The sequence below is a fragment of the Podarcis gaigeae genome (genome assembly GCF_964106915.1).
Source record: "Podarcis gaigeae genome assembly, chromosome: 1".
In the NCBI taxonomy this organism is placed as follows: Eukaryota; Metazoa; Chordata; class Lepidosauria; order Squamata; family Lacertidae; genus Podarcis; species Podarcis gaigeae.
In genome coordinates this window covers 70,967,307-70,991,333 of record NC_139678.1, presented here as the reverse complement: position 1 = coordinate 70,991,333, position 24,027 = coordinate 70,967,307, and the positions used below count along the sequence as shown (strand labels likewise).

The window sequence follows — 24,027 nt, the reverse complement described above, 5'->3', positions numbered from 1 at the left end:
ACTGGAAGAGTGGCAGATGCAACTGATAGACTATATGGAACTAGCCGAGATGACTGGCAGAATCCGAGACCTGGGAGAAGAGAAGGTTGAAGAAGATTGGAAGAAATTTAAGATTTATTTAAAAAAGCATTGTAATTTGGTTGAATGTTAAGATGGAGGCTAGATCACAAATAATTGACTACCACTAAATTAGATGCAACTAGGATGCTAAGTGAGATTGAGGAAAAATCATAAACCTTTGGGAGAAATATTAGATTATATTTTAAATGAATGGGACATAAGAATGTAAACAAGATGGTAAATTGCGGGCAAGAACTGACAATGATGCAAGTGGGAGCGGGAGACGTGAGGGAGTCTAAAGAAGTGAAGAAAATATGTTATGATATATGTTATATTGTTCATTATATTTGCATTTATGTTTAAAAATCTTAATAAAAATATATTTAAAAAAAAAAGAAACCTTGCCAAATTTCACCTAGATTTCGGGACAAGGGCAAATTACATTCAAGTGCTAAATTATATGTAAACCTGTATCCATATCACCTCACGGTGTAGCCTTATTGGGTTTTCATGTTTTTTATCTGCAAAAAGGCAGTTTAAAGAATGATGATGATACTGATAACAAAAACAGTTTGTTAGAATGTGCATGCCACATTTCACTTAGAGAAGAAAATACTAAGGCAGTTCACAAACAACTAAAAGTCACCAGCTGTTTAATTTTATTTATTCGGTTTAATTTCACTCTGACCCAAACTGGTATATCTGAACATATGTTTATCTGAGCCAGTTCCTTATGTGGATTCTTTTCATTTTCTTTTCACAACATGTTTCCACCTTTGGTTAATAGTTTCATTATTCCAGTTCTATATATAATCAGTTTCTTACATTTTCCTTTTCTAATCTAATAGAGTTTCCCATCAGTAGAACATAACCTTTTAGTGCCAAACACCTTGAGTGTTACAAAAAGATATAGTTAAAACTATAGCAATTATTAAGGAGGCATTGAAATACTGAGCCAAAGGTCTTGCCAGTAGGAGACATGATACATCATGGAAGATATAACAATATTCTCTGTACTGCTGTCAAAATATCTTTTAAAATCTCATGCCTTAGCGTCATGTACACCCACCCACACCAATTAATATCAAAGGTAAGATGGGTGGGGACCAGAAAGAGATCATCCATTTGTGGAATTCACTTCCCAGAGAGGCCTGTCTGGTGACTCCATCAATATCCTTGCAGTGTAGGCAAAGATGCATTTTTGCTCCCAGACTTTTAAATGTACAGTGGTACCTCGGTTTAAGAACAGCCCTGTTTACAAACTATTCATTATAAGAACTCTGCAAAACCAGAAGTAGTGTTCCGGTTAGTGAACTTTACATCAGTCCACGAATGGAAGCCAGAAGGTGGAAGGGCACTGGCAGCGGGATGCCTCATTAGGGAAAGCGCACCTCTGTTTAAGAACGACTTTGGTTTAAGAACGGACTTCCAGAATGGATTAAATTTGTAAACCGAGGTACCATTGTATACCCACTTACCTCCATGGCTTTTTACTTCTGAGTAGACATGTATAGGATTACGCTGCTAATGTCTTTGTTTTTGTAATATTCTATATGTCTATTTTAACTTGTGCTTATAAACCATTCGAGCAGCTTTGCTGACATCACAGAAACACGATCAGTCTCCAGTGAACCTCACCCCAAGGAAACTAAACCCAAGAGATGTGCAAGACCTGTGAAACCTCTCGTTACTCAAAGACTGGAATGCGTTTAGCAATATATTCATTCCCTCTGTGTTGTGCATTAATATAATCGAAACAGCTTGGCTTGTGGAATAAAGCTCTTTTGAAACATTGAGACTTAACTCCAGACAAACCTGTTCAGGAACAAGAGAACATTTTAAACTTATTTAAATCGTCATAAGAAGGTCAGAATTGGACCACTGATGTACCATCTCCTGGATTCCAGTTTGTATGTTAAAAAAGATTTACTTCAGATGAGTATTTGACCAAGGATTCTCAATGCAAATAATCTTTAATAATATTGGAGACAAAATCAAATATAAATAGTAGAATTGGTGGATGCAAATATATGTCAGAGAAAATTATTATTATTATTATTATCATCATCATCATCATCATTATCATCATCATCATTTTTTGAAGTAAACATGATTTTACAATTCCCATATTCAGCACATATGCCAGTGTGTGCAGAAAACCCTCTATCATACCTATAGTTTAGGCCTGGCTAGGTTCAATGCTTAAATACATGCCTAAAGCATTACCCATAACCTGACAGGAAATCGCTGATATGAGAATGTTTCTGGCAAGTCTGCCACTCAGAAAACAAGAGCCTAACTAAGTGCCTGGCACTTTGCCACCAATTCTTCTAAACACTGAGGTTGCAATAGTTCTCCCACTTATGCATGCATAATTCCCACTGGCCTCAGTGATGCTGAATACAGGATAGGCATCTAAGGCCCCATCTGCTTTAAAGCTGTATCATGCCACTTGAAATGGTCATGGCCTCCCCCAAACAATCCTGGGAAGTCTAGTCGGTTAAAGATTCTGACATTTGCTGGGAGACCCCCTATTCCCTTTAAAGAACTACAACTCTGAGTGGTTTAACCATCAATCCCTTTTTCCTAGGGAACTCTGGGAGTATAACTGTGAGGGGAATAGGAATCCTCCTAACAACTCTCAACATCCTTAAAAACACTTCTCTTCTAAAAAAAAAAAACTTCTCTTCTCAGGATTCTTTGCTGGAAGCCATGATTGTCTAAAGTGGTATTGTACTGGTATAGCGCAGATGTGGCATTAGATTCGTAATTTAAGTTGACACACAGTTCTACTGAAGTCAAAGTTTCTTTTCTTATTAAGTGAGGGGGGGGGGGAGGTTTAAAACGGAAGTGGAAGAAATTTTCAGCACAGCACTTGTTCTCGCAAATAACTTTACCAGCATTTAGTCATCACTGCACTCAAAGAATCACATTTGTATACAGCATGACTGATCCTTCATTTTCTAACGAAATTTATGTTAACATTCACCTTTGGATATAAAGCTTTTCGTTTTCCATCATCACATTTTGCAACTGACTTAAATAAGAGCAGGACTGCACCCAATAGCTTACATTGTAGTCTTCTTGGTTTCCATTTCATATATTAATATAGTTAATACTATATATTAATATAGTAAATCAGCTAACACTGTAGATATATAAAGTTGTGGCTGTTGGTTGTTGTTTTTTTAAAAAAAGAAACGGTAAACATTTTAACCAGAAGCCACAGATTTTCCACCCAAATGTATTATTGGTGAAGATTCTACTCCAGTCTTAATATTAAAACGTCATGATTAATATCTGGTCTTCTGCTTTGCGGTGTTACTCATATACAGAAACCCCAAACGACATGGTTTTAAATGAAAGGCAACTCTAGAACAGGTCACTTATGAGCAGATTTAACCCTTTCTCCTGATGGTTCTCCCACTCCAAATCCACCCCCATACACCGCCTGTCATTGATCACAGTCCAGTTTCCCACTTACAAGAATAAACACGCATATTGAACTGGGTGAAGGGGAACGTGGTTGGATGGTAGATAGAAAAACAGCTACTATGGGGCAGTGGGGGGAGGAGAATCATGACCTCCACTCTCAAAAGCACTCTGCTTTTCATTTCTGGAAGGTGGGAGGAAGGCTGTTGGGGCTTCCATACATGATTCTGTGCAATTAGTATTTTGCCAGTTAGGGAAATATAAAATGGCTACTCACTACACATCAACAACTAACATATGGTAGATCACCCTGCATGTGTCTGTATACTTATCCAGCACTATCTTCCTGTGGGCTTGCTTTCCATCCAGCCAAAGTTCAGATCATTCATAACTTGATGGCTAGGATCCCTTCCGGGAAAAGGAAACTGGCTGCATATTGACCCCCTATTCTGTGCAATGACCTGCATACTGCTGTACAAATCAAGGGGGGGTGAGAAGAGCACTCTGTGCTGATCTCCTTCCCTGAGCAGAAATGGCAAAATCATGGAGGATAAGGCTAGTAGCCACGATGGCTATGTATTACCTCCGGTGTAAACTGAAAATGTGCCTGGTACAGCCCTTACTTGCCAAGGGACAATTGGGAGTGCCCTATAAGGCTGCCCCATTGCTACTTTGTGGTCATGCCTTTTCTGGTCTCATATATACAGCAGTTGTGGGGCAGGTGAGCAATAAACTTGAGGAAAACAGGTTGGGGGGCCTAATCTGGTCCACGGCTGCTGATGTAGAAGGTGGAGAAAAGGGCAAGCAAATACCATATATTTTGCTCTATAAGACTCACTTTTTCCCTCCTAAAAAGTAAGGGGAAATGTGTGTGTGTTATGGAATGAATGCAGGCTGCGCAGCTATCACAGAAGCCAGAACAGTAAGAGGGATTGCTGCTTTCACTGCGCAGTGATCCCTCTTGCTGTTCTGAGATTCAGAATATTTTTTTTCTTGTTTTCCTCCTCCAAAAACTAGGTGTGTCTTGTGGTCTGGTGCGTCTTATAGAGCAAAAAATACGGTAATCAAGGAGCTGGAACAACTCCCCTATGACACAATTCAACATTTGGGGCCTTCTCAGTTGGGGGAGGGAGGTGAGTAAAGAGAGGCATGATAGGGGTGCATTAAATTATGTGAGGTGTAAAGGAAGTGGATAGAGACTTGTTTCTTTCCCTCTCTCATAATACCTTGGCTTATCCAAGTAATGTGAATGGGGTAGCTGAAGTATGAAATGTGCTCCCACAAAAGGTTAGACAAAGGTTCTCAGTGGAACTACCTCTGATATTGGAGGCAGGATGCCTTGGAATACCAGTTTACAAATGGAGAGAGGGCTGTTGTACTTGTGTCTGCTTGCCGGCTTCTCACAGACATCTGGTTGGCCACTGCAAGAACAGGATACTGGACTAGACAGATCTTTTGTCTGACCCAGCAGATCTCTTTTTATGTGCCTAAGGTCCTCAGTTTTTCCCTATGCTGATTTTTTAGCACTTGAAATAAATTAATCATAAATAACATTTTAGCTACGTTGCCCTATGTAACACTATTTCCTATTTTGGGTTATATTTGTGGTTTGTTCATACAAAGCTTTCTTCCATGTTGGTACAGAGCAGGAAGGAATCCACAAGCCTGGGCTTGACCAACTGCTGGAAATCTGACTCTTGAAGGCCATCAGGGCTGATAACAGCAAGTCGCCGCAAGGCTGCCTGAAATAAAAATGTGACAATACGGTTTTAGAATAAAAATCTGGCTTCATGCAATGCTAGAGAAACATCACATGTTCAGAATGACTATTGAGCTGAGATTCGGCAGACATTCCTTTGACCATTAACTGATTGACACTATCATAGTGATGTTATTGATTCAGTACAGTTACTTATTTGTATACTTGAAAAGCAGCTGAGACTCATACTGTGTGTGTGTGTGTGTGTGTGTGTGTGTCCACATACCCCAAAAAGCAAATCAACATTCTAGAATTGATTTACATGTATCAGGTATCAGAATGGGCAACATTATTAAACGACAGCATTCCTGTCGACAGAAGTTTCATCATTTATGTTCCCATGTTAGTTTATGTGTGCCTAATTAAGCTGATGCTTCCGGATGCTCCAATCATAAGGATATCTGCAATCTGTAACATTTAGGTTGTGATGTCATGTACTTCTGTGGGAGTAATATTCGTCAAACTCAGAATAGGCATGTATAGGACTGTGGTACTAAAAACACATACCTTTTTCTCTCTTTTTGTAAAAGCTGTAATATGGGTGCTTGAAAAGAAAGCTAAACTAAACCAGGAGTGGACTTTGGTAATATGGTGCCCTGAGCAAGGACAAAATTTGTCCAACCCTGCCCCCTCAAAATATTTCTTATTTTCTCAATAATTCCTTCTGGTACAGTTGCTTTCTTATTGGATCTTCTCAATGGGCTCTCCAGTGCACTATGTCATAGTTGCGGCAACTCACTTGCCCATCTGACCGTGGCCTAACTTTGAGTAGGTGCCTATATAAATATAGGTGTCATCATCATCATCATCATTTTGTGCCTGCCTCGGTTCGGTGCCCTGTGTGGGGAGACTGTCCACCCTGCCCAAATACGTTGCTGAACCAACCTTGCTAACAAATTGCTTTTGATGGTGAATGGAACAACATTAGGTAAAGGTAAAGGTAAAGGTACCCCTACCCGTACGGGCCAGTCTTGACAGACTCTGGGGTTGTGCGCCCATCTCACTTAAGAGGCCAGGGGCCAGCGCTGTCCGGAGACACTTCTGGGTCACGTGGCCAGCGTGACATCGCTGCTCTGGCGAGCCAGAGCTGCACACGGAAACGCCGTTTACCTTCCCGCTGGTAAGCGGTCCCTATTTATCTACTTGCACCCGGAGGTGCTTTCGAACTGCTAGGTTGGCAGGCGCTGGGACCGAGCAGCGGGAGCACACCCCGCTGCAGGGATTCGAACCGCCGACCTTTCGAACGACAAGTCGTAGGTGCTGAGGCTTTAACCCACAGCGCCACCTGCGTCCCATTCAGGCTTCTATTGAGTGAGGTTGTGCATCCTGACCCTGACCCTTTGTCCCCTTGCTTTGATTTTGTGGCTTAATTTTGGTAGGGGAATCTGCTAATTTCCACCGAATAAACTAAACTGAATCTATTCTTTTAAAGGACTGCTTAAAACCAAGCTCTCTGAAAGCATCCCTTCCTGAAGACCCTGAAATCCCTTTGCTGGCAAAAGGCACATTCATTTCTATGGGGTTTGTGCCAGTGAAGCACTTTGAGGGTCAGTCTTCATTTTGCTCTCAAGTCCTGCAAAGATTTATAGTGTGACCTCAGGCAAGCCACTTCATCTCCCTACTTAAAACTGTTCAGACTTAAAATTGACATAGGAATTGTCTCTGCCCAGTACTTAGCATACAGCTGCTTCCACCCTGATTGGTGTCTGTAAGCATTACCATTGTTTCAAAGAGTAAATCACATGATTTCCAACCATTTGGGGACAGAAATATGAGTGCAAAACTCAGTTGCGCAAAGAAATATTGTCCACTTATCATCATTAAAAAAAATGTGCCTATTATGGGAATTATTTTATTGTGTCATCAGATGGGAGGTCACAAAAATTCTGAGCATTGCTTATGGCAACATGATAATCTTTTTATTAAAAAATTCTTATAAGCTAACTGCCTCTGCAATGAAAATAAAAAATGATTCCAGACTAACAAGCCTCAGTACATTGTAACATTGAAATCCCTATTTCTGGTAACATCCTGGAGGCAAATTTGTACACAACACAGTGGTAGCAGGAACAGAAGAGACCTAGATCATAGTAAAGCTTGTATACACTTGCTTGCTTGCTTGCTTGCTTGCTTGCTTACTTACTGGCAAGAGTGCACCTATTAGAGTGTTGTGAGTTGCAGCGGGGCAGCAGGCTGCTTGCTGAGACCCTTCTAACCCCTGGGCCCAGCAAGTGTTAACATATAGGAAGATGTTTGCCTGGGTGGTGGGCCATTAAGGAGAACAATTCTTTAAAAACAATTAAACAGTTCTTTTTAAAAATCATTAAACAATTCCCATTGCCACTAACCTGTAAAAAGTGCATATTAACAGCATTTAAAAAAATAAAATACATTGCCTAAACTTGCAACAAATCAGTAAACAGACCCCAAAAGCACAAACCCGCAACACCATACAGTTGCCTACATGGTTCTTTGTTCTTGGGTTTCACAAAGTTCTCAGTTCAAGTAAATCAACAGCTACAACGAAAGGGTTCACAGCATTAACACTCCAAGAAGGTCTTGCTTCTTCCATAGCCACAGCTGTTGGAGTGTTAATGTTTGCTCACTGTTTAAGCACATACTTTGCAAATTAAATACCGTATTTTTCGGCTCATAGGACGCACCTAGTTTTTTTGGGGGGGGGAAATAAAGAAAAAAAAATTTCCCCCTCAGGTGCGGGGCTGGGGCGGGGGAAGCCCGAGCTTCCCCCGACCCCAGCCCCCAGAACAGGCTGCTATCCACAAGCCTGGGAGAGCTGCGTGAAGTTGTGCAGCTCTCCCACGGCTAGCATAGAGCTGCGCAAAGCCCGAAGCTTGGGGCGTGCTGAGCTCAGCGCGCCCCAAGCTTCTGGGTGCTGGCAAGCTCTCCGCTAGCCGTGGGAGAGCTGAGTCTCCCACGGCTAGCAGATAGCTTCCTGAAGCCTGGAGAGCGAGAGGGGTCGGTGCGCACCGACCCCCCTCGCTCTCCAGGCTTCAGCGAAAGCCTGCATTCACCCCCATAGGATGCACACACATTTCCCCTTCATTTTTGGAGGGTGAAAACTGTGTCCTAGAGGGCGAAAAATACGGTAAATAATAATAATAATAATAAAGAATTTTGTACACCACCCTTTCTCCGTAGATCTCACGATCACAGGATGGTTCACAAATCTGCAAAGCCAGATTTACTTTATCTCATAAATGCTATGCATGTTATCTACTGGGTTCAATAGGACTTAGTCTTTAGTGGTAAAGGTAAAGGTACCCCTGCCCGTACGGGCCAGTCTTGACAGACTCTGGGGTTGTGCGCCCATCTCACTTAAGAGGCCAGGGGCCAGCGCTGTCCACAGACACTTCCGGGTCACGTGGCCAGCGTGACATCGCTGCTCTGGCGAGCCAGAGCCGCACACGGAAACGCCGTTTACCTTCCCGCTGGTAAGCGGTCCCTATTTATCTACTTGCACCCGGAGGTGCTTTCGAACTGCTAGGTTGGCAGGCGCTGGGACCGAGCAGCGGGAGCGCACCCCGCCGCAGGGATTCGAACCGCCGACCTTTCGATTGGCAAGTCCTAGGCGCTGAGGCTTTAACCCACAGCGCCACCTGCGTCCCGTCTTTAGTGGTAGCACCCATTAAATAAAACAAAATAGCCAAACCAGATGATCCCTTAAGGGCACAGGACCTCTGAATGTCTCCTGTCAAAAGAGGCTTCTCCACTTCAACAAAGTAAGCAACACATGAAAAGGAAAGTGTGTTTGGGGCTGCCTCTTCCATATAAATGAACTGGGGAAAACATATATTTAGTATTCTATGTATATCAACTCATGAGGTGTGGATTTTGGCATGGAACAAGAGGATTTTGAAGCAATATTTCTCTAGAAATTTATACTAACCAGCAACAAAAGGAAGCTCTAATATGCTCTCTAGATATGAGAGAGACTACAAAACACATCCTACTGTGCTGAATATATTTTCAGTGCATAGAAAGCCCATGGGAAAGCTAAAGGCAAATAATTAGATGCACTTACCAAACATGCAACAAGAACAGAATCACTGTTATTTCTTTTGGTAGGAGACCTGCAAAGTTCTATGAGGCGTGGAATACCTATAAATTTTGATAAGAACATTGAAAAGTGAAATTTTAAATCTCCACAATTCTCAACATTGCATCAGTGTGATATACTTTCCAGATTTATCCATTTCAGGGAAAATGATGATGAATTCAGTAAAAAGTGATGCTAGAAAACAAGAAAGGAACTTCCCTTGTGTGTATTATAAAGAGCTGAAATGTGATGTATCAGTTTAACAGCGAACTGTAGAAGCATCACTCAGAAAGCACTCACAGTTCTGTTTTCACAACCAGGGAGTCTCTGTAATTTTGGGGATGTCCCCTTAGTTCTCTCTATCATTATTCTATTAGAAAAGGTATAGAATCGCCCCCCTGCCCTTCTCATTTTCCCACATCTGGAAGACCCCACTGGTGTCACTAAATGACTGTAGAGCAAGGATAGTAATTTCTGCCTGAAAGTCAAATGTGGTGTGCACCATCTCTATACGGCCCTCAGGACTCTGAACAAGACACACCCCTCCATAAACCACACCATTATTGGCACCCAGCACCTTCCTCTGGTGTTTTTACCAGGCCAGAATGTGTCCTTGAACTGATATATCTCTTGCTTTTCTGGATGCAAGATGGAGAGCGGTGTGGGCAAACCCACTTTCACAACACCCACCATTGCTATGGAGCCTCCAGAAGAAAACATGGTCCTTGGATTGAAAAAGATTTCCCATTTTACTGCCTCTTACTTTTTTCTGATGAATACTGTAAAAATAATCACCTGTGTTTTTTTGGGACAAAGTCCCATAAAAGGTGTTTTGTTTGGAAAGCTGAAAATGCTTTAAAAGGAAATGCTGTCATAGTAAGAGATTCAAAAATGAAGAAAAATTGATATATGAACCAGCTGTGATCATGGAAATCATTTAACAGTTGTGCACATGTCAGGTCCCTGCTCAGGGCCAACTGAAGATGTGCAACTTTCACTGTCTGCAGGATTAAGCTTTTTGAACAGTGTTGAAACCTGTTTTGTTCATTTGGGTTAGCAGGCAAAAAAAAACAAAAACTAATTCTGCAACAGTTGTGTGAATTGCCCTCCGCACACCCATTTGTCTTCTTTTTGCCTTCACAACCAGACTTTTTCCATGCAAACTAAACATCCATTGAAGTACAGTGGTACATTGGTTTGCATATGTCCTGGTTTGCATACATTTTGGATTACAAACACGTCAAACCTGGAAGTGTGTGTCCCAGTTTCAGTTTGCAACCTTTTTTTGGATTACAACCCATTTTTTTTGGATTACGACCCAAAAAAATTTGGAGGCCCCATTGGTGAAAGCGCACCTTGCTTTACAACCTGTTTTGGTTTACAAACGGACCTCTGGAACGGATTCTGGTTGTAAACCAAGGTACCACTGTAGTCAGGTAAACTGACCCCTGCAGTTGTAATGCAATGAGCAACATGGAAGGGGAAATCTGTACAGTACTGCTGAAGACATACAAGTGGTGTAGACTAGTTCAGAATTGAGTCCATACAGAAGGATGGAAATTCTGCATGGATGGGGGGGGGGGGAGAAGCCTAAACAGTAGCAAATGGACTGGCCCTCTGATGTAGCACAGCTGATAAGAGGGTATACGGAGAGCAGATAAGTGAGACCACTTTGACAATCAAAGCAGCTGCTTCCTCACTTTGACGGATGCAGCATTTTGCATATTTTATACAGTGCCAGCATGTTAAGCATTAAAATTCTTACAACTAAGGTTTATGGCTTCATGTGCCACTTCGGGATCACGACTCAGTCGGGCGAGCGTAACCGCGGCTTTTTGCTGAACTCGTTCGCAAGCAGCTACTTCTGGTGAATTCCCAGATGACGATTTCTCAAACAGCATTTCCATTAAAACTTGAACACCTACAAAGGAGTGAAACACTGTTGATAAGCATCCCAGGCTATAGTGAGAATATTCAGGACAAAAAGCAGAATTAAAAAGAATGCAGCATGGTTTGCATACCATTTCCTTGGATTATTTCTGAGGCACACTGGTCCAGGACAGACATGTTTGCTAATATCGTCACAACCTAAATTAAAGAGAAACAACCACTTGAAATATTACATTTCACAATTCTTACCATCACCATGCATTTAAGACATGTCCTTCTAAGCTGCCAATTAAGTATCAGCACCTTCGATTTTCTGAGGTATCTTTTATTGCCACCTTTTCACAGTAGCTCAAGGGAAGCCAGATCATTATTTCCACCTCCCAACAGTGCTCTGTATTAGCTGAAGCTTCCATAGCAAACCCCACAGAGAGCACATTGTAGTAATCCAGCCTAAAGAAACCAGTGCTTGAACTGCTGTGACCAAGCACTCCAGTTCAGAAATGGTTGTAGCTGTTATACCAGTTGCAGTTGGTAAAAGATGTTTCTGGCTACTGATACAACCTGGGCCTCCAGTAACAGAACTGCAACAGAAGCACTTCCTGGCTGCAATCCTGCTCCTTTACAGGGAGTGCAACCCCATTCAAGGAAGGCAACTGACAAGCTTCTTGGACATGTAGACCATTCTGTCTTGCCAGAATTCAAGCTCAGCTTGTTTTTCCTCAACCATCTCATCATTGTGTCTAGGCACTGGTCCAAGGCCCGCACAGCCTCTCCCAATTTAAGTATTATGGAGAAACAGAGCTTAGTGTTACCAGCATACTGACAGCACCTTATACTACATTGTATAATGTAGTATAAACACTGACAACTGGGAAGCACTGGCCTGCGAGCGCTCCAATTGGAGAACAGCCTTTACCAAAGGTGTCATGGGTTTTGAAGACACTCAAACTCAGGATGAAAGGGAGAAATGCTTGGCAAACCCTCACCATGATCAACTCCTGCCTGGAAACCTATGTCCCCCCTGTGGAAGGACGTGTGGATCCAGAATTAGCCTCCACAGTCACTTACGGACTCACTGTTAAAACCGTGTTTATGGAAGACAATCTTATTTGGCTAAGAGTGATAGCCGAATGATCTTGCCTAATGACCTGTCCCAGATGCTCCACTGAATGTTAAATAGCATTGGAGATATGATAGTGTTCTGTGGTACCCAGAGTGTAACTGTCAGGGGTCTGAAAAATGCCCTCCAAATGCAACACTGTGGACATGATCCTGGAGGTAGGACTGGAACCATTGCAATGCAGTGCCCCCCGATTCCCATTCCTTGAAGCCAGTCCAGGAGGATACCATGGTCAATGGTATCAAAAGCCAAAGAGAGATCAAGAAGCAGGAGAAAGGTTGCACTTCCCTTGTCCTGCTCTCTGCAAAGGTCATCCATCCATGCAATCAAGGTGACTCAGTCCCATGGCCACTGCTGAACCCACATTGGAATGGATCTAAATATTCGGTGTCATCCAAGACATGGCAGTCTCACCACAATTCTGCCCACCACTTCGCCCAAAAAAGTATTTGTTGCTGGTTGATAGTTGCTTCAACTCAAGGGGTCCATCACTGCACCACCACCTCTTTCAAGGCAGCAGGAACCTTCCCCTAACACAATGAAATATTAACCATCCTCTAGACTTAACCATTCATATACCTCCTGCTTGATTTGATAAGTAGGAGAGACTGGAGTCAAGATGGCATGTGGTCAGATGCGTGGCTACCAGCGTCTTGTCCACATCAGTTGATACTGTCAACTGATACCAATGCCACACTACATCATATTTGAGGCACTGGGCACTTTGGCTGGAGTTGTAACAACTGCAGTGTCAATATCACTCCAAAGTTATCCTCCAAGTGCATAGGCAGCTAGTCACAGCAGGTCTTCAAAATCTCCAGAGGTCCCTACCCCATAGTGGGAGTCAGTAACCTAACTCGTGATTCCATTGCTAGCATGACTGCCATGAGTTGTGGTTGTACAGGTCTGCTCTAGAGGAGCAGGAGTACAACTAATAGGTGAAATTGGTAGAAAAGCTAATTTTGAGAACATGAGGGAAGATAATGCTAATGGTAAGAGCTGTTAACCAATGGAGGTATTGCCCCCCCCCCCACTGGAAGATAGCCTTCTGCCAGAGATGCTTCAGTTCCATCCTGCATTGCAAATCCTGCACTGAACACAGAGCTGAACCAGATGATCACTGAGGTATCATCTATGAGTTGTATTCAAATAACTCATACTAACAGTAGACCCCTTGAGATCAATGGCTAACTACAGTATGTTCCTTGGTTTCAGTGGGTCCAGCATGAGTATGAGTTAATTGGACACCACATCAACTGATGCCTTGCATCACAGATACAGAGCTATGAACCAAACTTTGATCATCACCTCTCAACACAAAAGTCCAGCAAGAAGGAATGTGGCCCTTCTGTGTTTTATGCAGTGCACTGCTGCGCTAATAATAATAATAATGCTAAACTAAGGAGGTGGCTTGCAAACTAGAAAGTGTGAGAATTGTACATAATGAAATGTACAGAAACACAAGAGCATTTGTTGGGGCTCAGGCGATGCTATTGTAGGGCAAATGCACATGTTTGGATAACATAGCTTGAGGCCCTACCCTGTGTATTCAAACAAACAAACCTCACTGATAGAGTTAAGGAAGCCAAGTTGCCATCAATTTGGCTCTCACTAGGTCATTATAGTAACAAAGGATATTTGTTTTGGGTTGTGTGTCACAAAGGTCTCCTGCTTCCTTCAGCAGTGCCACAGTGTCATCTCTCTGAATAAACAGGCCCACTTAGGATGCAAATGACTTGATGAAATGCCAATAGTGACAGGCAGAAAAAATGGGAACTCAAGACACATCTATGTGTTGATTCAATGTTAATTATTAACAGTGTTTCAGGCATGTGTCCCTTCTTTTTAAATGATATCCTGTTAATGAAAATTACTTGCTCCACGGAGAGGCTGCACCCCGTGCAGCTTTCTAAGCAAAAGATGAAGAATTCAATTAAGGACAATTTGAATACATGCCAATTATTCCACTCCTTCAAGTTATTTGATTGAATCTTAGAAATGTGTGTGTGTGTGTGTGTGTGTGTGTGTGTGTGTGTGTATTTGAATGTTTTGACTGATAAATTTATATCAGCTCAATGACTCCAGTTGCCCCTTATCTAATTATCCCAAAGAATTTCTTTATATGTGCAAGACAAACAGTGACCATCATGGTCCTGGGAATTTTATTCAATACCAAAATTATTTAAATTTTAAGAAGACCACCATAATGTACAGACTGGGCAAATTACCCCCCTACATACATGAGACTTATTCAGTACAAAACCTCATTTAATTAAAACCACAAACCTAAGACTTAGCATATTCAATCAAACCAGTGGTCTGTAACCCCCAGAATTCCATGTCCAAACATAACAGTCATGAGTTACCAGGTTGAGGCAATCCTAGACTTGCCTAATATTCATAATGCCTTGAAATCAGTAACTTGCAACGTAGGTTCCAACTTTACAGTCTAATAGCTCCTTAGAATTCCTTATCTGGTCAGAACATTTTAACTGCATTGTGCTTAACAACCATTAGTAGTTTTGCCAGTGACAGCAGGCACAGTACATACAGTGAGAAACAGAGTCAGGCAGGGATAAGATAAGATAAAATAAGATAAGAGGCAATACAAACTGGCAGAAAAACAAATAGGCAAGTGCTTTGATTCATCTTCATGGAATGACTTGTAATAATTGCACAATAGTTGTGCGATAAACAGAAGTACAAAAATTCCAGCAATCTGGTATCCTCAGACAACCATATTATTAAGTCCAGGGTGCGGGACAGTGAAAAGAACAAAATGTTCTTCCTTCCATGCATTTTTTAAACAACAGCAGCGTAGGAAGCTAGTTTCTACTGAGCCTCAGACCATCTAGATCAGTACTGCCTACATTGAGTAGCAGCAGCTCTCCAAGGGTCAGGTGGGAATCTCTCCCGGCCCCACCTGAAAATGCTGGGGACTCAACTTGAGACATTCCACATGCAGGGAAGCTGTTCAACCGCTGAGCTACGGACTTTCCCTGCAAATAACTATTTCAAAGAGGTGATCTGCAAATACTACCTTTGCTCGCACTGTACACATTTAGCTCTCTTTTGTGTTATCTTTGTTAGCATTTGCAGAAAGGGGAGGAGCAAGCTGAAGGGGCGGGCCTTGGGAATATGCTGCCCTGCACAGAGCCAAGATTTGATGCCTTCTTCCAACCCTCACAGTCCTGGCTTAAGGAAGCAAGAGGCTCTGCGATCCTAAATGCACACATGGGAGCAAGTCCCAATGAACTCAATGGGACTTACATTGAGTAGACACATAGAGGATTGCACTATAATACCGCCTTGGAGAGTCTGGGGGAAGAAAGCTTAATTTTGTAGAGAAGAAAATTTGGCAATGACATATAATGGAATTTCCCCCCTCGCTATACTCTCACCTTTTTAAGAATTAGTACCCTCGTTTTCTGATGGTCAGCATCTCATACAGCAGAGCTGGGAGTCATTATGCTAATTAAATCTTTAATAGTCATAAGGAAACAGCTTTTCATAAGCTTTATTACTGTCACTAACAAGGATGGGAAAAAATGAATCTTAAAACAAAAGTTCCTGTGTTCATTTCACTAGGTGGCAAAGTACATAAATATGGAAGTGCTAAAATGAGTGGTTAATTATCATCTAGCTAAGCAAAATTGCTTCCCGCTATGTTTTATTTCACTTCAGTTAATTGCATAAAGTCCAGTTAAGGAAGACTTGCAATGTTTCGTCCAACCTTCCTATCATAGATATGAGGGTTTGGGGAGACTGGGAAAGCAGTTACTGATCTTAACATGTAAATTATAGAAAGACAGGAAAAAGGCTTCTATGCGCTATGTGGTCCTTGACTCCAGGTGGTGACCCAATCAAGTCAGCAAAATTAGTTCAGAGGCTTCCATTATACAACGTTGATATGCATCCTTCAAAAAACAAATAAATAGGAAAATATATCATAGATTATAAAAAAAAACCTTAATGCATCCTTTTTGCATCATCAACGTTTGACTTCAATTATCATGTTTGAATATAATGCAGGATTATGAAAGGGTTTTTGATAGTTTGTGGTGTTTTTTAGAAGACACTGGAAGCAAAGTAAAACATTTACTTTACCTGAAAAATGTGTCGAAGATGAAAAACCCTGTTCCCAAGCTTTCTGGTGCCCTAATCCTATAATTCACTCTGAACAACTCCAAATGTCAGCCTGTATGATTTATATTGATTGAACTGTGGTTGTAAGTTATTTTTAATGTGTTAGTGTGCAGCTACCTTTCTGGTTTCCTTTATTTCATGACAGGAGGGGAAGGCAATGCCACTACCGATCCTCAGGAGGGGGTGGAGTTGCGGGCTCACGACCCCTCCCACACTCCCGCGGGGCTGAGGTCAGCCTCGCGGGATTACAGGGTTTCCCCAGTCACCCCCCACGTTCCGGCGAGGCTGAGGTCAGCCTCGCGCGATTCAGGGATTCCCCAGTCACACCCCCGCGCGCCAGCCAACCGGCTGGCGGCAGGGGCGGGCCTCCTAGAGGCCACATAAGGTCAGGGCAGCCACCGGCTCGCCCCTTTTCTCCCTGGCAGCGCTCTGCGGTGGATAAAGCCAGGCGAATTGTGGAGCGCAACGTCGGGCGCAGGGTGGCCGCGTTGGGCGGACGAGTTATCAAACACCCCGAAATTCAATATTGCAAAGATACGCTTTATCGCTGGGATGGCGTGCATTTATCTGATGCCGGCAACGATATCTGGCTTGCGGACATTTTTAGGGGAATTAGGGATTGGTTACAGGTCTGAGGGTATTGGCGGCGAGCCTGCTTAATGCGGCTCGTGTGGCGGTAGGCATTGGCCGGGGTATTGTCATGCAAATGAGGTCGGGGGGGAGGAGCGCCATCACCTCCCCCAATGATTGAAGGGTAGTTCGTTAAAGGACTCCGAGGGGCGACGCCTCGTCCGAAACCTACGGAGGCTAGGGCCTAAAGCGCGCCCCCGAGCGGTAACCCCTCGGGGAGCGCCTAGGGATACGCATCTCAGGTAGCTCCCCCTGTTGGTGTTTAACCCTTCCCGGTTAGACCGGATAGTCGGTTAGGGGCCAATGCCTAAAGCCAATACCTCTCTTACCTGTAATCAATAAAGTTGTGGCCATTTTCGCCCATTAACTTAAATTCTTGTGTCCTGTGTCTTTATTCTTTACACCTGTGGGGGGGGGAGGGAATAGCCACGCAATGCCACTACCGATCCTCAGGAGGGGGTGGAGTTGCGGGCTCACGACCCCTCCCACACTCCCGCGGGGCTGAGGTCAGCCTCGCGGGATTACAGGGTTTCCCCAGTCACCCCCCACGTTCCGGCGAGGCTGAGGTCAGCCTCGCGCGATTCAGGGATTCCCCAGTCACACCCCCGCGCGCCAGCCAACCGGCTGGCGGCAGGGGCGGGCCTCCTAGAGGCCACATAAGGTCGGGGCAGCCACCGGCTCGCCCCTTTTCTCCCTGGCAGCGAGCGCGAATTCCCACCCACCCACCCTTTAGGTTCCGCCATCGACCTTGCTATGGGCTTCGGCCGGTTGCCGTCTGGGGCCAGGTAGGAATTTTTTCCCATTTGGCTAATTGGCTGGTTTGTGAGCCACTTGGTTTTTCGCCTACCTCGTAGCAAATTCGTCACAACTTTCCCGGTTTTAGCGGTAGGCATTGGCCGGGGTATTGTCATGCAAATGAGGTCGGGGGGGAGGAGCGCCATCACCTCCCCCAATGATTGAAGGGTAGTTCGTTAAAGGACTCCGAGGGGCGACGCCTCGTCCGAAACCTACGGAGGCTAGGGCCTAAAGCGCGCCCCCGAGCGGTAACCCCTCGGGGAGCGCCTAGGGATACGCATCTCAGGTAGCTCCCCCTGTTGGTGTTTAACCCTTCCCGGTTAGACCGGATAGTCGGTTAGGGGCCAATGCCTAAAGCCAATACCTCTCTTACCTGTAATCAATAAAGTTGTGGCCATTTTCGCCCATTAACTTAAATTCTTGTGTCCTGTGTCTTTATTCTTTACACCTGTGGGGGGGGAGGGAATAGCCACGCAATTGTTACTGGGACTGCAGCATGCAGGAAAGCTTATTTCTTCCTTCGCCGGTTGCCCTCAGGATGAAAATCCCATTCCCACACCTCCAAGGGAAAGACAAAAGTTCCCAGTGAGGAGTGTGTCCCCCATACTAGTAAATTATTAAAGAAAAGTGTACGCTCTGCATTCAGCGCAACATTTAGCTAGGTCTTCAGAGTAACACTTTTTCTATGCTGCTCCAGCACATCTGGACCAGGGTATTTGATACCATGGGATGCTCAGAAGGATGGTTCCTCTGCATTGGTTTGTCATGTATGTTTTGCAGCTGTCTGAAGGTTCTTTCAGAAGTTACTCTCCAGGCATTCCAAGAATGAATGGGAGAAGGAGGAGAGGAGCTGCATGCTCTGGCCACACCAGCCCTACTCTTGTGCACTGAGAAGAAAGTCTGGAGGGGAAATATGCACATTCACTTCACCCATCTACCAGGAATTCCAGTCGTGCAGGGTTCTGAATCCCATGGAGGGACCTACATGCATCCCATCAAATCTGTGTAGCCACCACCTTTAGATCTTCTGCCCCCTATGCAAAGGTCTGGGAGTGGAAACAACAGGGGAAGGGAAATTGGGACTGGGCCAGCATTGGGGGGGCCTTACTCCCCCATCCCCATTCTTGGAGCACAAGAAGAATAACTTATGCCATTTGTCTTGACTCAATTCTTATGTCCTGAAAACGCTTAAAACCTTGTAAACAAAACAGGGATGTATATAGCATAGATCAACACTTATTTAGAATATGGAAATAAATTATTATGGATTCACAGACAAAAGTCATTAGATAGCTCCACCCTAACTGTGTTGCTAGAGTTCATAAAAGCCTGTTATGTACTGAATTGAATAGGATCCAAACTACAGCAGTCTGATTGGTCCTAGAACAATAGGATTCAAAAGGCAGCAGTCTGATTGGCCCTAGAACAATAGGATTCAGAATGCAGCAGTCTGATTGGTCTTACAACAATGCAGCAGTATGATTGGTTGGCAGGAACCACCCAATCATGCACCAGATAGAAGTGAATCCACAACCTGATTGGCTTACAGTAGAATTCCAGAATTAGCCAATCATGTGCAGCCCATTGTGTAAATAATGTATATAAAGCAGATACTTTGAGGGGACATTCATTCCTCCTCACCACTATGAGCTGAATAAAGAGCATGAAATCACTTGCGACTCTGAGTATATTTCAAAGCCCATCTCCAAAACTCTGCCCTGCTCTTATTTTTATACCCATTACTGGCAATTGTGCCACTTGTTTAATTTCCTAAGTATTTTGAGAAATTTAATTATTGCAATTCATCATATTCAGCTTTGTTAAGAGAGACAAAACAATTACCTCACCTCTTGCTATATAAGCAAGGCTTCCAAAGTTGTTTTCTAAATGTGTGCTCAGTCACTTCGTAAATGACTGTGTCACACATGCCAGGATGTATTGTGCAAAAGGCTCCAGAGAAACAAAGACGACTTTAGCCAATAGATACGCTGTGATGTAGGCAGAAAAGAAAGAAAAGAAAAAAGAATCTACTTCTGGGCCCCATTCAAGCTGCTGGTGTGTTGTCCCAGAAAGCCATAAATTGATTGAGCCCTAAATAAATATCAGGTTTGGAACCCACTTTGTAAAGGGGGCCACTTTGGTCTGGAGCCACGGAACGGCATTGCGTTGCCTCACTTCATTTTCTGACGCTTTGGATGTCTCCCCATTAACTATAATGGAAAACTCAACAAACAGCTATAACTTCTTTTTTTAGTTTTGGCAAGCACCAAGTGCCTATAACTTCTCCAATTCCCCCCCCCCAAAAAAAACTGGATGACGTCTGGGGTAGCGGGAGATGAAGCTTGCCAAATTTCAGATAGATAGGTGCAGCAGGGTGGTTTATGCAAGGACAGCCTTTTAAAGTTTACATTTTCTTTTTTTAAAAAAGGAAGATCTTCCCTTTTACACCAGTTGCTGGAAATAACAAGAGGTCCTGCCTGTGGGCTACCCATGGGCATCTGATGGACCACTGTGAGAAGAGGATGCTGGACTAGATGGGCTTTGACCTGATGCAGCGGGTCTCTTCCTATGTTCTCCCATCCCTTGCTTTTCTGGACAATCTGTTGTGTATTTTTTTGGAGCAATGCTTGGTGCACACTTTACCTTGATGCTGGTAAAGCCCTCAGAGAACCAGTACCCTTCTCTTTTGGGCAGAAAGGGTGTTTCACTCCTACTTGCTCTTTGATTCAGAGAGAAACTTGGCTCAGCCCTGAGGCTTTCTTTTAAGAACCATTGTGCTTTGAGCTATCAGCGGCAGTAGGCAACAGCAGCAGTCTTCCACTGCTATAGGTGTCACCCTCCTATTCCACTCTCTGCTCCGAACTGAGGTGCCCAAAGGCACCTAAATCTGCCCTCATTAAGTACTGGTGAGCTTTCTGGTGGAACAGGTAGGGGATGTGTCCTGCATCCCTTGGCCTACAAGGGAGTCCATGGCCAGGTTTGGCCAGACTGGTCCTACATTACCTGGAAACACTTAGCTAGTTGCAACCCAGACATTACCCTATAAACAACTGTGTGTGTGTGTGTGTGTTCAACCATCATGTACTAACTGGCTCAAAATGACTGGATATAGAAGATGGGAGACCAGTCTTCAAAAATCTACCAAAAGTACTTACTTCACAATGAGTGTTTCAAGTCTATATAACAGAAGGCATATAGCAGTGAATGGTGTGGCAAGACCCAATGTTTTGGCATTGATGGAGTTCAAGGGATGTGAGGCTAATCAGTGCCAGGTTGGGAAATCCCAGGGAGCCTTGTGTAAGCAGCTCAGACTTTGTTAAAGATATATTTATTGTTAAAATGTGTATGCCACCATATACCCATAGATCTCAGGGTGTTTCACAACATAAATATATACAACTAGGGAGGTAGAGGTGTTCTCAATGCCTTTTCCATGACTTGCAAACATTGGAACATTTTTTTAAGAAGCATTGTAATACCTTCCTTTTCAGGCAGGAGCAGCCAGGCATGGGGAACCACCATAGAGTCTGCCTCCCCACAGCATAGTCATTGCTACTCATTGGGAGGGTGCAAAGCAGAGTGGTGTCGGATTGGTGCAGGCCCACCAGCAGGCCTAAGCAGTACTGCTTAGGCCTGATGAAGGACACCATGAAGAGGCACATGAGAAGAAAAGTGAATTGAAATGGACTTAAATCCACGTGTCCTTATTTGTGGCACAGGCTGTGAAGCACTAGACCGACTGACCTAATCCACCCACCACCTGGATGCCTCCTGAAGTGAACAACTTGCATGTGTCAGAGAAAATTATCTTACAAAAGTCAGCAATGATGCCACAAAAAAGAAAGAAAACACAAATTGCAGTACATTTTCTATTAGGAAAATTGCTTTATTTAAATTTATCATCTTTGTAGATGCCATCATTGCTGTGTTTGAGGAAATACTGGATAACATTTGATCTCAATTAAATTATCTCTCTTCCATTTTTGGCAAGATGACTCACTGGATAAAAACGTCATTTCTATCCATTTGCTCTTTTAATCATTCTAACTTACAATATATTTGGAGTCTGGCATGGCTAATCCATCCATTTTACTGAATGGAGCGATTTGGTCTTTCAAAGAGAATGCTTATTCGTGTGGTTTTTTATATATATAGGGGTCATATAGGTAAGTGATCATATTTCCTGCACCATACTGGAGGACTTTACAGAGAACCCATAGAGGTGATCAAATTATTCCAGGACCAGTTCTTGTCCCAAGCTAGCTGGGTTCTTTGAAGGCCAAACCAGGCAAGATTTCTCCCATGCAATTAGCAGTTGCATGAATAGCTTTAAAAAAGCAAATAGCAGCTGCAAGACGGCAGCAGTCAAGTCAAATGCTTTAATCCTTGGCGCCTGCTGAGGGGGAACCCTTGGATAAGGTGCTGCCCCCTCAACTATTTTCATGGAAAGAAAATCTTCCATTTGCACCAATGGAAGCAAATTGCAGGTGAGGGGGAGAATGATCTCAATCAGGCCTGCAGCAAGGACAGAGGGTTCAACCCCTTCTTTTCCTCCCACCACCATCCCAGTCTGGATTGGGGGCTCTGTCCCCAAACCATTCACATAGTTGCTACCACATATGTGGTAGAATGAGGATTTGTAGCTACCCAGGACCTGACCTGATCGCCGAAGAATTGATGCTTTTGAATTATGGTGCTGGAGGAGACTCTTGAGAGTCCCATGGACTGCAAGAAGATCAAACCTATCCATTCTGAAGGAAATCAGCCCTGAGTGCTCACTGGAAGGACAGATCGTGAAGCTGAGGCTCCAGTACTTTGGCCACCTCATGAGAAGAGAAGACTCCCTGGAAAAGACCCTGATGTTGGGAAAGATGGAGGGCACAAGGAGAAGGGGGCGACAGAGGACGAGATGGTTGGATAGTGTTTTCGAGGTTACCAGCATGAGTTTGACCAAACTGCGGGAGGCAGTGGAGGACAGAGGTGCCTGGCGTTCTCTGGTCCATGGGGTCACGAAGAGTCGGACACGACTAAACGACTAAACAACAAACAACAAAGGACCTGACCCCGCAAATTACCTCCTTTCTTGCAAAATACGTCAGCATTACATAAGAACGAAAGGAACGCCTGCTTGATCAGACCAATTGCCCGTGCAAAACCTGCAAGCAAGTCCTGATCACCAGAGAATCCTCCCCTCCTGCATTTCTCAGTAACTATTCAGAAGCATCACTACCTCTGTCCGTGGAGGCAGATCAGAGATATTATGGCTAGTGGCCACTGAAAGGCTTATTCTTCATGAATTCCTATAACCCTCTTTTAAAGCCATCTAAGTTGGTGGCCATCTAAGAGGGACACGGGTGGCACTGTGGGTTAAACCACAGAGCCTAGGACTTGCTGATCAGAAGGTCGGCGGTTCGAATCCCCGCGACGGGGTGAGAGCTCCCGTTGCTTGGTCCCAGCTCCTGCCAACCTAGCAGTTTGAAAGCATGTCAAAGTGCAAGTAGATAAATAGGTACCACTCCGGCAGGAAGGTAAACAGCGTTTCTGTGTGCTGCTCTGGTTTGCCAGAAGCGGCTTAGTCATGCTGGCCACATGACCCGGAAGCTGTACGCCAGCTCCCTCAGCCAATAAAGCGAGATGAGAGCCGTAACCCCAGAGTCAGCCATGACTGGACCTAAGGGTCAGGGGTCCCTTTACCTTTAGGTTGGTGGCCATCAGTGTCATGAACCACTTGTTCTAACTCTAAATATCTCTATATAACTCAAAATATCTCTAGATTTCTGTGGCCCTCGAGAAATTCCTAGACTCCAGCTCCCATCGGCCCCAGCCAGCATGGAAGCCACAGGGCGGCAGAGTGCTCTAATGCTCAGGTCCTACTTATGGGTTTCCCATGGGCATCTGATTGACCACTATGAGAACAGAATGGGCCTGATCCAGCAGACCCGTCTTCTACTATGTTCTTATGGCCATTGGTTGGGCATGAAGGCAGTTCCAGGCCAGAACAATCTGAAGGGCCGCAGGTTTTCCATCCCTGACCTAAAGGATAGTTTGCACTGTGGTAGTGTAATGTTTCACACACAGTGTCATGGAGCTTTATAGGAGCAGGGTAGCCCACTGCTCAAAAGAAACATGGATGCTGTT

General features: G+C 43.9%; 1 protein-coding gene across 3 annotated transcripts in view; it reads right to left on the bottom strand.

Moving 5' to 3' along the window:
* Window positions 1–4,466: 4,466 nt before the first annotated feature.
* INSC (INSC spindle orientation adaptor protein) overlaps window positions 4,467–24,027 on the bottom strand; it is a 155,457-nt gene continuing 135,896 nt past the window's right edge. For all 3 annotated transcript variants that reach the window (XM_083713070.1, XM_083713069.1, XM_083713068.1), the window contains 4 exons: window positions 11,330–11,396; window positions 11,074–11,229; window positions 9,294–9,370; window positions 4,467–5,234 (listed from right to left, as the gene is read on the bottom strand). In XM_083713070.1, coding sequence (XP_083569196.1) covers window positions 5,106–5,234; window positions 9,294–9,370; window positions 11,074–11,229; window positions 11,330–11,396 — 429 coding nt within the window. In that variant the 3' untranslated portion in view covers window positions 4,467–5,105. The remainder of the gene's footprint in view (window positions 5,235–9,293; window positions 9,371–11,073; window positions 11,230–11,329; window positions 11,397–24,027) is intronic.